General features: G+C 35.5%; 1 protein-coding gene across 1 annotated transcript in view; it reads left to right on the top strand.

Annotated features, from left to right (window-relative positions):
• The window catches only part of PCLO (piccolo presynaptic cytomatrix protein), a 318,336-nt gene that overhangs the window by 246,938 nt on the left and 56,202 nt on the right, over nt 1–15,196 (top strand). Inside the window, exons 16-20 of the mRNA XM_041413394.1 lie at nt 699–725; nt 4,131–4,224; nt 10,306–10,377; nt 13,057–13,237; nt 14,430–14,624. Coding sequence (XP_041269328.1) covers nt 699–725; nt 4,131–4,224; nt 10,306–10,377; nt 13,057–13,237; nt 14,430–14,624 — 569 coding nt within the window. The remainder of the gene's footprint in view (nt 1–698; nt 726–4,130; nt 4,225–10,305; nt 10,378–13,056; nt 13,238–14,429; nt 14,625–15,196) is intronic.

Below are 15,196 nucleotides of genomic sequence, written 5' to 3'. Positions count from 1 at the left end.
AATGCAAATAAAAATCTGTGTTTCTATTCTACTCAGACTAACATGAAAGTGGATGCTCACCATTTGGTGAATGGGCAAGCACCACTAAATGCATGAGTGGTACAAACAAAGCCAAACATTTCCTTTTGTGGCTTGCTAATTCCAGCTATACAATATTCAATATTGTTCAGTATCATTGGGCCCAAAACTATTGCTGAATGTACGGGGAAGAGGGGCTTAAGCTTGGGAAGTTTTTAAATGCACCTAAGAGTCTCGTAAAATGTTTGTCAAATCACTCTTAGTGGGAATTTTGCAGGTACATTCACTGATATGGAAACAAGACTTTGAACTAAAGGCATATTCATCCTATGACATATCAGTTTAAACTTGTTGCCAGATTATGAAGAATTTGATATTACTTTTTTTTGGGTTTATTGTTTAAAACCATGCCACTGTATAGTTTTGCCTTTAGGGAATAATAAAAATTAAGAGCTTCTTAAAAGTCCCAGATTTTTTTGGAAAGTAGAAACATGGGTTACTGAATAACTTTTATTTGTAGTTCAGTTCATGGTAGACTTCTTATTATTCCTAACTCCTCTATTTCCTTTGGTTCTAATACTAGCAACTACCCATTTTTCATGTTTTCTTCCATCTCTGTTCTCATTTTCTCTTACGCTGCTTCCTCTGTGTTCCTAACTCTGTAAATTCTGGATGTCCAGACAAGTCATGGTTGTCCAAAATGCCAGGTAGAGTGTGTTATCTTCCAACTTTATTTCATTTTCTGTATGCATGAATGAGACAGTGAGCCTGTACATTGAACTGCAGACTTCTCTTGAGTTCTGATGGCATGAAACTGTGGAATGGTTTTGTTTTTCATTTACTAATTAGGTCATTTCAGGAACTGGAAAAAAAGTAGGTAATGCTCCTTTGTGTAGTATTATTCTAAGATGAAACTGATGACAAGCAAAATGTCTTTTGAAGTCTGGAAGAATTTAGTTCAGAGATATCTAAAACCTCATTCTCACTCACTGAAAGTTGAAAAATAATTAAATACGAACCTATCTCAGGATTTTGAATGGTGTTACTGTCAGGAGAAACAGACTCTGTTTGGTAAAGAAGTGGAATATTTTTCTCTATTTACCTTGCACAGTGTATAGACATTAAAGCCAGGTATAATTCTAGATAATTGCCCAGATGGACAATTAAATCTGCTTGACCACATAAGTGGTTATTTGTGGTAAACAAACTTAAAATTTAATTATAAAAATTAGGAGTGCTTTGTTTGTCCTGGAAACATAAGGCAAAGCTCAATTCTCAAGATATTCTTATATCAGCCCAGGCTAAGCACATAAGAAATATTCCAAATCCAGTTTTAAATTTATTTGTTTAAAAGTAATACCCTGACTAAAAAAGTGAGCAGATTAATTTCAATAAACAGATTTCTATAATCTGTCTCTTTTTTAATTACTTTAATGAATGTGTTAAAATTACACATTTCATATCGGTATTTTATTACACTTTTTAACACAGTTATTCTATTATGCCTTTTTCATAATGCTTAATAAATTTTATTATATGTTAATAAATTATAATTAAGGAATCAGAGAGAAAATATAAATAAAAGAGATATGCTGTTTGTATCTTTTCACACAGTATACTCTTTGAATTTCAAATGCTAATTATTTCATATTAAGTGACATACCAGTGACTGGTTTAATGAATGCATTTTATTAAAGCATCTACATCTGCTAATCTGTTAATTGTTACTCTGTTGATTGTTGGGGAGAAGGAGCATCAGGGGTATGAACTCAATGTGTTTGCCAGATCCTTCCCTTCAGAGGCCTAGAAACGTTCATCTTCCATGCCTTAGCCTGGTTCTGCACCTCCCTAGAAGAGGTCAAGGTCTCCTGCCACCCTCTGCAGCAGACACAGACCATAGATACAGACCATACTGCATGGGTGTGGGCTCAGCTCACCCTTACAGTTTGGATCCAAATATTCCATGGACTTCACTGGGAATATTTCAGAGCTGCCACATTAACAACCATTTCATCTTTTGCAAGCTCTGGAACGCAACACTGCATGAATCACCTTCTCACATTCTTCAAAAAAGAATCAGAAACTTTGAAAAGGTGATGAAGTTCTACTACTGCAAAAGGAGATCCAAGAAAGGAAAGGGAATGTTGGTGTAATTTTGTTGGCTGAGTGCGCAAAGGATTCTTTCTTATTTTCTTCAAAAAATGAAAGTATAGCAGTTCCCTAAAACCAGTAGGTCATAGGACATCTAAACAGGATGTTCTAGGCAGGGGATGCTTTTCTCCTACCAGAGAGTGGGAAAAGAAAGTTACTGAGGTGCTGTAGAATTTCAACTGCATTACTCAATACTATTTGCCATCAAAATCTCATTTCAAAATGGATTCAGATTTTGTATTTCAGCTTTCTTTCCAAGATATGCAAAGAAATAGCTTTGTGTGAGTTTCTTTTTCATATGGTCTTGGTCCCCCTAGATTTTAAATCACCCTTGCCATGCTGTGCTATGGCTGATAGAACTCCCTGAACTCAGGAGAGCTGCTGCTTCTTCTCATAAGCAGAGGTGAATAGAAACTTTGTTTCATGGGTCCCAAAACCATTCACATTTTTCAATAATGTGAAAAAGAGTAGATAGAAAGATATCCAAGAAAATATGTGGAAATACACAGAATAGCTAGAGAAAAAAATCAGAAGAACAATAGCTGCAAATCCCTTTCACTTTGAGATATCAGGCTAGTAGGCAGCTTGGATAGAGCCACCTCATTTTGGAGATTAAAGCCATTCTGGAAACCAGATTAATTAGATGGGATCACTGCACAGCAGAATTGAGTTTACAGAGTGAAACTGCTGGTGCTGAAGTCCCCATATCAACATATATGTGTGCCAGTAAAGCACATGTATCATTCACATAACCATAAATCAGAACTATTCCAACCTGGTACCAGCTATGATACACCATTAGGGACTGGCTGATTAAATGTGTTCCTGAGTGATCCATCTCAGTTAATCTCATAGGAAAGGAATTAGTACATTAGGTCTAGAACCGTGAAATATTGTGAACCAAAACAGTTAAATCAAAAGTGAGAATAGTACACTACCAAAAGTAATTGTAGGGGAACCATAAAGAGCCTAATATGGCATATACAAATTATTTTGTGTATTTTTGTCTTAGTGCTGGAAAATAGTCTTGGGAGCATTTTGTTTAGTAATAGATGTAGCAGGTATATACTTTCATATTGACAAAATGAGTTTCTTTACCTTAGATCTTGTGGGTTTTTCAAAGTATTAAAAGATTCTCATGTTCTCCTACTCAGCTTTTTGAGTTTTCCATTAAAATTTATGTTAAATTAAAATTGGAATGCAAGAAAATCTAACATCAAAACTCACAGAGCTAGATGAATCCATATTCTGTTTAAGATTAGTGCATTCCTTTCTCCACACTCAGGAAATGTGAAGTACAATATAAAGCATTAGTGAATTATTTTTAAAACAGATTACGCAGCCAAACCTTTGTTCTTGGCTATTGACAAAAGAAAAAAAAATTGTGATCCTGATGCACTTTTATGTTTCTTTCCAATACAGTTAAAGGGATAGGCAGAGAACAGGATCAATAAGAAATTAGTATTTCAATCATTAACAGGATATTAGTTACTTTATGGCATTCATTAAATGTGTTTGTGAGATGGGATTCCTGCAATTAGAGATTGCAACCTATAAATATAATGAATATGTGCTACTTTAAAGTGCTAATGGGATGGTCGTGGAAAAGAAATCAATGCATTATCACCTCAATTTAGAATCAGAGCCCAATACTTACAATGAGAGGACAAAGTCTATGTGCATGTGCGGACTGATGCTTTGTCTTGAAATGGTTTAAGGCAGAGCAAGCCTGCTGAAGAGTCAGGAGATGTTTTAAGACTATCTCATAAAAGTATACCAAAGAAAACATCCCAAAGGCTGTCATTGTCCTCTCGTAACCCTGAATTGCTGCAGAAATGAAAGATACAGCTCTTTTCTTTTTCTGGTTTTTGGTTTGTGGGTGTTTTGGGATTCTTTTGTATTAGAGCTGAAGGAAACAAAAGATCGCTAATGTAATGTTCTGTTCATTTGTTCAAATCCAGTGCTGAGTACAAGCGGAGAACCAAGTACATACAGAAAAGCTTGAATCCTGAGTGGAATCAGACAGTCATTTATAAAAATATCTCCGTGGAGCAGGTGCGTGACTGGTGGTGCTCTTCAGTGTTATTTGCTCCTTTGGTCTGTAGTGCTCACTGTGAAGGGAGCAGTGCTACTGGCAATTCTCTTACCCCCTGTAAAATATTGCCAGATTCAGGAGAAATTCGGAATTATTTCCTTGTCTCTGATAGAGCTTCCTATGGAAAAACTCTTTTCTTGCCCTTCTACTCATTAAAATGGTAATTTGTGGGGATTACACTCATAATCATGTTAGAAGTACAGATGTGACAATTAAAAAATTATAATGGAATAAATTAATAAGGTGATAAATTAAGACATAAGTTTCTGAAGTAGATGCAGAAATTATAGTCACTCTTTGTTCTAACAGCCATGCAAGCTAACATAAAGCACAGTTTCTACCATTTTTATTTTAAAAATATGTATGAAACATAGATATACATTTTTAGATTTATCACCAATTTCATGAATCACATGAAAAAATTAGAAGATATTTGATTTCCTTGTCACAGAAAGATTTAACTCACATCTGGGAAGGATGTCTGCAGAGTCTTCTCTGTTTCTTGGTGGCTTCCTAACTCCAACTGTGCTTCTGAAGCAGTGTGAAGAAATCGAGTCCTCTACTCCTCCATATCTTCTCATAAAGGATTTTTTAACAATTTTTAAAAGATATAAGTGGCAAAATAATGATCAGTTCATTTTTTTAGAATTATGAAGTGTGTTTTATAGAGTACTGGATTTGAATGCAGTCCTGAATCTTTTCGCCTTTCTTTCTGTTTTGTTCTTGATACTTTCAACTTCACTTTACACTGCCATTTAATCTTTCAGTACTTGTAAAAAAGCCCAGAATAATAACCAGGCTCTTTAGTGAATATATTTCCCAATGCTTTTAATATTCTTCTCCATCACAACCCCAAGACCTCAACACCATCTTCCCAATTTAGAATTTCATTTTTCTTTCTTCTTGTCCATTGAGAGACATAGATTAAGATACTCATTTTTGCTTGGAACAAAACCCTTCCCACAGAGGGAGTTGGCTTGTTGCTCATGTAATCCGCACATGTGGGCTTAATAGCAGTAACTCAGATTTCCTTCAGAGGTGTGGTGTTGTAGGTGGTGGTTTTGTGGGGTTTTCTTACTGATTCATGCAGGCTTTTGTAAATGGTAGCTATCTGACAATTAAAGCATAAAAAAAAAACCCCAAAAACACACTGATGTTTGCCTCGCTGCAATACAAACCCTAAGTTTTCTTGGTTTGACAAAAGGGTTTGGTAAGTCTTTACAATATTTCCAAATTCAGCTTTTCATGTAAGGAAGATTCTTGTGTTTTCTTAATTTGCTTGGGGGTTCTGCTGTGACATTTCACAGAGCTGTTATTAAGAGTGCTGGAGTGTTGCAAATGCAGTGGCTGTTTGGTGCTTTGCAAACAGATGATGATATTAATCTAGGATTTCCCGGACACTGATCTTTATAACAAGAAAAAATCTTGTATCTTTGATGTCAGTTTTTGGACCATTATTTGATTAAATTTGTCTTTAGTTTGCATGTTGAATAATTTACATTTTTGCTTTCTATTTGCAAATCCCCTCCTTTTGCCTTTTTCTGAGACTTTTCTGCAGTGTTTATGGTTTTGAGTGTGTAAACTTCATTTGAGCACCACATATCTTTTATATTTAAGCATCTTATCACACAGAACTATGTGCAGAGAACACTGTTTCCTTCCATACCTTCCCATGGCTTCTATCTACTGCTAAAACACCAGTGTGTGTGACTTTTCTCCCACAAAATTCCATGCCCTGACTTAGAGAATCTACAGTGAAGCACATTTCTAAATCACAAATAATTCAATGCTGATGATAAGTATCCTTTACAATCTGAAGACCTCTCACCAAGGAAGACACCGTCATTTGTACCCATAACGCTCACAAATCTATATTTCAAAATAGTTGCAGATAGAAATAGAAATACAGGGCAATAATTGCATTAAACTGAGAATGAGTGTTCTGTTCACCAAACAAGCAAAACTGCATCATACATTGCTGCACAGAGTTAGCAGTCACATTCAAACATAAATTCATAAATTTTTATAAACGGTATTTCTTCAAAGAAACATATCCTTTCCCCCGTGCTTTTTTCTCTCCATCAAAGCATGAGTTGCTTGCAGACAGCAAATAAGTATTATTAAATATTTCCTAATATAGGTCTTTTAACGTCACTGTCTAGACTTTAGCTGGTTATACAATTTTTTTTTTTTGTTTTCCTTCTCTCTTTTATAAACTAGTTGAAATTAAAGTGAAAATAATTATGGGAAATAGATCACTCTTTGAAATGAAGCAGACCTTTTCAAGGTCAGAATGATTAGTTTTATCACATTTATAGCAAATTTTGCTTTGACAGTTGCAGAAAAAAAGAAACTGTGAATATTTAGTAATTTAAGGGTTTTGGTTAAGTAATAAAGTAGAAATAATTGCAATTCGAGAGTTAGGCTGAGTACACATATTACAAATGTGCAGTAATTGCTAGCTCAAGTCCACTACCTACTCAGAGCAAGAAAGAAAGCATTAGAATAATTTAGGGAGAAGATGATAAAAGATGTAAGTTCTGTTGTTGGTGATGCCATTGGTATGCTGTAAGACCACACTGTAAGGTGGTCATTCTTTTCCTCAACTTCTTACTTGCCAGAAAGCAAATAACAGCATTTACTTATATGAAATAATTCCACAAAGCAAATAGTTTTGCTGTAACTTATGTCTGTAATTTTAAGGTAATATATTTAGAAAGAGTAATATTTTCAAAATCTTTGAGTGATGTGGAAGCCTATGTCTTATGTCCAAAAGTAAGGAAATCTTTTGTATGAATCAGTAAGATGTTAGTATTTAAATCTTACTTAATATCTAGGACAAAAGAAAGTAAGTTCCTAAGTGACCTGTAAAAAGTCTTTTTGTCCTCCCATATACTAAAGTACATCTGTATAGAGAAGAGGACAATAAAATGTTAAATATGAATGTAAACAAAAATACCTGTAGTGGATTACCTAATGCATTAATTTCTACTCATCAAACATCCTGACTGAAGTGACAATATTTTGTATTATTTCTGAAGTAATTATAGTAATATGCTTTTAACATAGAGGAAAAAGCAAGCTGCATTAAAATTATTTCTTTCCTAATGCAATTCCTAGTATGAAATTTCCAAGGAATATGTGTTAAATATTTTAATTAGTGCATATTTAGCTACACAGGCAGACACTATCCATAACATCCAGACATTTAAAATGAGAAAGAAACCCTTCTGTACCTGTGGGGCTGGTTATGCATTCCATAAGAGACAATATTTTTCACAATGGCTGTTTCTGCACATTCCTTCTTTTTCTTTAAAAATATGGCTGTCCCTAGACAGACTAAAGCTCACTGGAGTTCACATGCAGTTATGTGCTTCTAGGTGGATTTTTATTTATTTTATTTTATTGCTACTTTTTTTTTTTCCACAATGCTAAGACTGAAATTGTTTGGCAGCACTTTTTTCAGAGTGTGTTTGGGACTCAGATGACCTTCCCAATGCGTGGAAACTGTGTTCCTTCTTTTTGGACACTAATTTTCATGTTGGTACATTGCCTACTGGCATAAAGCCATGGTCAGACAGATAGAGGGTTCCTGCAGCCCATTTCAGTATTGCTGTCTGTCATATTCCTGATGAGCATCAGAACTTCAGGATTCACAACCTAAAACTGATTGATGTAAGGCAGAACCCTTATGCAGTAAGGCAGAACTGTGAAGGTGAAATGGCTGCTTTTAAAATCAGAAGCCATTTAGTGCTCTTTGCCACCACAGTGGCACATAGATATATCTTCAGAGAAGCAAATTTTCCTCTGCTTTGAAACTCATTTCATGCACTCTGCCTAATAAAGGTCTTTCCAGGGTTTTTCATTGTCATAATATTTTATAAAAGCTTTATTAAACTGAAAGATTTTAAACTTAAAATAGATTTTGCAAAGAAGTATAGTCTGCTGTAAGTTTTCATCACAATTTTGTTATCACATTATTGCAAAGAAGCTAGCAAAGTAGGGCTACAGTTGTTTGAAAATCTTTTCTATTTTCCCCTTTCTGTCAAAAATTCTTCAAACCTTTGGGTTTTTTTCCCCATTTCCTGGATCTATATATTTTTCTCTCTGTCCCTGCATGGTCATCAAGAAGTCTCCTCTCAAAATAGCAACAATTGTGACAATACATTTCTGAAAAGTATTTGTGCTATCTCTTTTAAATGGTAAAAATACATATACTTAATATAGCACCTGGCATAAAATTGTATCATCCAGGAAGCCAAAAGCATTATGGACCAATGGATGTTCAGCTCACATTTTCAGGTTATATTTCATGTTGCAGTTTCAATACTGTCTTGGAACAGCAAAGAAAAGTTATTTTATGCAGTCAAGGAAATCAGCTTTAGAAATATTATGTAAGAAATTTTCAAAAAATAATCTTTTTGTTCATTCTAGCAGGATATTTTTTAAATGAATGCTTAAGAAGAATATTGCTTAATTATGTAAGAATAAAACAGAAAGATTAAACAATTGCTCTCAAATATATATTTTTTTAAATCTTAGGTTTCAAGTCGTACTGCTGCCTGCTTAAAGAGTACATTGTTGATGCTAAAAATAGTTTAATTCCCCTTTGTGTGGGTTTTCCAGGATATGCTGATTTAAATTTTCTTTTCATAGACATTGGCTTTGCATAGTTGCGCATTTTTCCAAAGTTGGCTGGGAGCAGATGATATTCTGAATACATAATGATGAGATTAAATTATCACTTAAAGGCAATTGCAGGTTGCTAGGAACTGTTTTAGTCTGTTTTAGTCTGGATGAAGAGAAGGGGCAATGGAGGCAAATTGATGAGATCATGGTGCTAATAACACCAGTGCTGTGGGTTTTATCCTGAATGTACAGACCATCCACTTAAGAGTGGCGCTCAATGATCCTTGTGACTCACTCCCAACTCAGAATATTCTGTGGTTCTGTAAATAGCCAAGAGTGCTTTCATTGCATGGATTTGCAATATGTACAATAATTGGTATAGCTTATCGTTTTGAGCAATGACTTGATCCTTTGCTGTCCCTCTGTGCCCAGCAGCCAATTAACAGAACAGGTTGCTTCTGTTAGGATGATGACCTCAACTATCACATAAGAATTCTTCTTCTGAATTCTTTTATTCAAGTATGTGAAAAGTCCTCTTTTCCTCAGTAATGCTTCCATTCTTCATTTATAACCTCTCAGCCTGACTTTGTAGGCACCCTACAACCAGCAGGATTTTGTCCTTCTCTCTTTCAAGCCACATGAGTTTATTACTGTCTTTGCAGCCGACTTACAGCCTTTTGCCCTAGCATGCAAAATCAGTAATCAATCCTGCCCCTACATGTCCTCAGAGACCCCTGGAAAAATGCTCAGGTCAGTCCTTACAATAAGGTCAGCTGCTTTGGTAAACAGTTTCTCTGTCTTGTGCTCTCTTGTGATATAAAGCTTACTTGTTTCTTACTGTGGTCTTTAGAAGAGTGCTTGACACAACTATCATGCCTAACAAGATCTGCAGATAATGGGTTTTGACAGCTGTCATTAATACCCAGCAGTACAACTTGTCTGCATGCCTGGAACACTTGCAGACTCTCACTGACTACACTGGATTCTGCAGGCGTTAAAGCCTGGTCTTCACAGATGAGGTTATGTAAATAGGGTGTTTGAGATCATACATTTGAAATTCACACTCAAATGTACTTCGGGCAGATGTCTGCGTTCAGACAGATCTGGTGATGAGGAAAGCTGCAGGAGCAAAAAATGGGGCCTTAAAAATCAGTTTGACTCTTGTAGTGAACATAAATTCTGCGCAAAACAACTTGTGGGAATTCCTAAAATAGGGCCAAGCCCAAGCCTATCTGGCTTAATAACAAATAATAGTGCCAAATTCTTTTTCTCAGAACAAGGTTGGTGAAAAGGTGAATATTACCTACCTGTCTCTATGAAAAAGAATACATGGAGGAAATAATCCATAGAAACAATCATAAAGACCTGATCTGAAGTTTATTAATTTTATTATCCTTTTCCTTGAATTGCAGCTGAAAAAGAAAACACTGGAAGTGACTGTGTGGGATTATGATAGATTTTCCTCAAATGACTTCCTCGGTGAAGTGAGTATCTTATTTCCACCTCTCTAGAACTAATAACTGCAGGCTGTTATTTGGAGGCTGTTCTCTTTCAAGGTATGGTACACGTGTTAAGTAAAACTGTTTTTTACATCCCAGTTTTACTGTTGTCTTCTTAACAAATGGTTGTGATTTCTTTAATTTAGATGTGAAAGATATACCCCTTTTATCTCGATTAGCTAGGGGCAAGCTAATTTAGGACCGAACAAAATGTTAATTTGCTGAAAATGAATCCTTGTTTTGAGTATGAAGTAGCAACAACGTTCAAAGTTAGTCAAGGGGAAATTCTTTTCATGACTGAAAGCTGTCTGACTTGATTTTGCCATAACATATGAAGGTTGAGGAGGTATTAGTCTTTGTAAATGATTAAAAGATTAAATTCTGCCATCAAACCATGTTTTAACACATGCACAAGTATCTTCAAGTATGAGCAATTTAGTCTTGCTGATCAGTCTTGTTTTTAACATTCTGAAATAGTAATATCATTACTAAGGTATGAATGAAGGCAAAACCTAATCTTATAATTAATAATAAATAAGAGGAGTGCTCATGGGAAGAAGGCTTTAGCTTTAAAAAACAAATAAACAAGCATATGCACATATAAGACATAATTACCAGCAATAACTATGAAATAAAAATAATTAAAGATGTAATTACAAATAAAGATTATAATTAGAAACAGAAGCACAGGAAAAATCAATCTCTTGTGCAGAGTAACAGAGTATCTGGGCTCATTCTACATTTGAATTCTGCAAAAAAGCCACACAGTTCAGCTCCAGTTCCCCTTTGTGTAACTACCAAACTGAGCAATCAGTGTCACTATTTGAACAATTACTAAAATAAATGTATAGGAAGCTGCTACATGATTACTTATTTCCTGCATCCTGTGTCCATATTCTTGTTGAGTTCAGCATGTTTTTCCAAATGCAGGGCTTTACTGAATATTTACATCCTTTTTTTTTTTTATGACATTTAGAAAAGGGATGCTCTAGCAACTGCTTCTACATGAAGATTTAAACCTTTCCCCTTCAGATCTTCTTCAACCTCTGGAACTACTTTTTTTTTTTTTTTTTTTTTTTTTTTTTTTTTTTTTTTTTTTTTTTTTCTTTAATTGTGAAAGCAGTTATTTAGGGAAAAAAGTAACACAAAAGACTATCCAGTGTATCTGAGCATCAGGACGCCCTGATGCTCAGATGCACTGATGCAGAGGAATCCTGCACCGTGGATCAGATGTGGGATATCCAAACTGTGTCCCAAAGACTTGCTTGAATCGAGCCAGCAACACTTGTGTGCCTCAGAGAAAAAGTGGCACATCAAGGTCCATATCCATGGAAAGTGAAACCTTTCCTCCTACAAAGCAGAGGCCCCAGCCTACACTGCCCATTGGCAGAAATCCTCAGCCATGCTCTCTCCCAAGTCATTTTCAAAGCTTGACTAAAAACCACGACAGGGAGCATGCTAAATATTCATCTGTTAAGATTAATTTATTAATCTGTTACAATTAATTACAGGTCTAACCAGAAAGACCAAGACAGATCATAGACAACCTATAAAACTAACAGCAAAAAAGGAATGGAAAAAGGCTTTTAACTTAGAAACCATCAGTTTTTAGGAGACTTCCCCATCCCTATACTTCAAAAGGCTTTCTTTAATTCAGGGTCTTGTAATAACATTCCCTGAGGTAATTGCACACTTTATTTGTTTAGCAGTTTTAAAACTTCCCTACCTGACATTAGTTTTAACCCTCTCACTTTAGAGCCAGTTGCAAATCTATTTTTCACCTTCCTTCCTTCAAGATTCTGTGATGAATTTCAGGTCTTTGGTCCTCTCAACTGCAAGCTTATTAAGGGAGGAAGGATCTCTTTGGTGCCAATGCTCTTTTTTTTTTTTTTTTTTATTTCTTTTTTTTTTTAAGAAATTTCACCAAAGTCCTGCTAACAATGAAGGTGGCTTAGAGCAGATTTCATCTGCAATATTTGCAGGTTTTTTTAGACTGTTTATTTTTTTTCATTCCCATATTACCATTGCACCTCCTGTTTTTTTCTCAGGAATGTTTAGATGCCTAAATAGTCAGTTGAATTCTATTATTTTAGTGAAGTGCAAGAGTAACCCTGTTCTTTTTCTTTTTGTTGCTACTTCTGCATATGTGGATTTTTAAAGACTCAAGAAGCATGAGCCTCATATTATTGAAGACCTTAATAAAAGCAAATATGCAACTTCTTTCCCCCTTTAAAGCACTGATAAAATGGAGGAAATTATACTGCTTACTTCTCCTATTAGGAAATGTCTGTACAGAGACAGAATGGCTGGATGTTTTTTTAATGTCTTTTTATTGTAGCTGTCAAGTTAGTGCTCACAAGCTGCCCTGTAAACTGCCCATTGTCTTTGTGTGGAGCTATGCCACAGCCAAAGGACTCAGCTCACAGTCCTTACTGAGGTCCTGGTGAGAAGACATATTGGTTCAGACACATCAATATGCTACTGAATCTGGGTTTGGGGTCACAGCATGCCCAGAGAGTCCTGAATATGTCAGCATACAGCCTTATAACCTTCACTCTTATACTTGATTGCAACTTCTGACACCACAGCTCTAGTATCTTCGGCTGTATGCAATCATAAATAGGTCAGATATAGTCCATATATTATACTTTGATTTATTTGTAGGTATTGATTGAGTTATCCAGCATCTCTCAGCTGGACAACACTCCTCGGTGGTATCCTCTTAAAGAACAGAGTGAAAACATAGATCATGGGAAATCTCATTCTGAAAAGAGTAGCCAGCAATCTCCAAAACCATCTGTCATCAAGAGCAGAAGTCATGGAATCTTCCCGGACCCCTCCAAGGGTAGGAATGACTTGGTGCACCTGATATGAAATATTTTCCCAGATGATGTGTAAACCTTTGCTTTGTGTAAGTTCTAATAGAAAAATAAAGATACTGGTATGAAGTTTGTATAAATTTTTATTAAAAATGCATTTATCTGTGATTAATTAGTTGGAGACAAGGTTTAAGTTGTATCAATTGTGCCAGCCAGCTTACTGAGAAATTTTGTAATCAAAACAGCAGCATACAGACTCTACGTGCTTTGCACATCTGTTATAGATTCTGTGCCCTTTTCATTTTCTTGATAGCCGTGGGCAAACTCAATACATATTTAGCTTTATATTTTTCCTGTTCCTTAAATATTCTATGGATGTTTTTCTTCTGAAAATGCCACGTTGATATTTTATAGAACAACAATTAAGCTGCAATGATGCATATGCATTTCCAGTCAATGAAAATGGATTGTAGCATATCTCAGTTGTATTGGAAATCTGTGGAGCTGATACAGTAGAAATATACTAATGTTTACAAAAGCAGAATTGATCTCAGTGTCTTCTGATTCAAAAAATTTATCTCTAATTCTTTTTTTTGTACTAAGTAGTCAGTGGACAGGCGGTCTCTTAAAACTCATTATGTGTCCTATCAAAGCAAAAAACATTCTATCTACAATCCAGATGAGAGCCCCAGAGGGACAAGACTCTGCTCCATCTCCTCTCTATTTCTCTGTTTAACATTTTGCCAGGGACTGGTGTCTATATAAGATGTCTGTCTGAATTAGAGGTAAGTATAAAAGATATTGTAAGTTAGGCTGTGATTTTCCTGATGTCATTATTCAGGATAAAATGACTTGCACATGCTAAGTGTTTGATACTGGTGTATGCTGCTTAGCCTTGACATACTAGAGAATAGAAAGTGGAAAACACCACGCCATCATTCAAACAGTTTGAACCAGCATGGGAGGTCTAATTCACAGGTGTTGTAAAAGAATACTAAATAAATTATTCCCTGGGCTAGGTAACAGTGGGGAAGTAGAAGACAATGCTTTACAAGAGTTTCTTAATAGTGATATATCCTGATGCTTTAAATGGAAAGACACAGCTTAATCTTTATTCCTTGTTCTGGAATTCAGTTAGAAAGACCAGTCATGAGAAAGAGAATTAAATGGTTTGTTTTTAATAAATGCAAGAGTTGTACTTCTTCATTTTCCTGGTAGACATGCAGGTGCCCACCATTGAGAAATCCCACAGCAGCCCAGGGAGCTCCAAATCTTCTTCGGAAGGACATCTCCGCTCTCATGGTCCATCTCGCAGCCAAAGCAAAACCAGCGTCACTCAAACTCACCTTGAAGACGCTGGGGCAGCCATCGCCGCTGCTGAAGCAGCTGTGCAGCAGCTTCGCCTTCAACCAAGTAAAAGACGCAAATAAATTCCTCAGCATGGCAGCTTAATGTTCATCTGTTGCCTTTTTCCCTGCTGTCCTTCCCTTTTCGGCTATTTTTTTTTTCTGTTCTTGGCACACTGTGCTCACTCTGTTCAATGTCTTTCTTTGTGTGCCTGTGTGTGAATACATATAATTACAATATACTCTTGTATTTAGAAGTATTTTATTTATTTATTTATTTATTTATTTTATAAAGACTGCAGTGAAACTGGCTGTTTCTCCATCAGTCCCTTCACTCATGGTCCATGATGTTCCATGGTTGTGCATGACTTACAGAGAAGTCCATTGTGTTTTGATGTCACTAAATACCTACCAATGAAATAATCAAAACCTGCAGAGATGCAACTGCCAGTTCTTCAAATTATATATAAGACTGAGACCACATTAATAACAGGATGTGTCTATAAGTAGTAATCATGAAGGACAGTATTATACACACAAAAGAAGATTTGAAGTTAAAGAAACTTTTTTTTAACTACATGGCTGAGATTTCTATTTTTGAAACATGACTGTAAATATCTATTTTATTTTTTTTTTTTT

This window comes from Onychostruthus taczanowskii, unplaced genomic scaffold (genome assembly GCF_017590055.1).
Source record: "Onychostruthus taczanowskii isolate IOZ18803 unplaced genomic scaffold, ASM1759005v1 scaffold41, whole genome shotgun sequence".
Lineage (NCBI taxonomy): Eukaryota > Metazoa > Chordata > Aves > Passeriformes > Passeridae > Onychostruthus > Onychostruthus taczanowskii.
The sequence above is the reverse complement of the archived record's forward strand: the minus strand, read 5'-3'. Positions and strand labels throughout refer to the sequence as shown.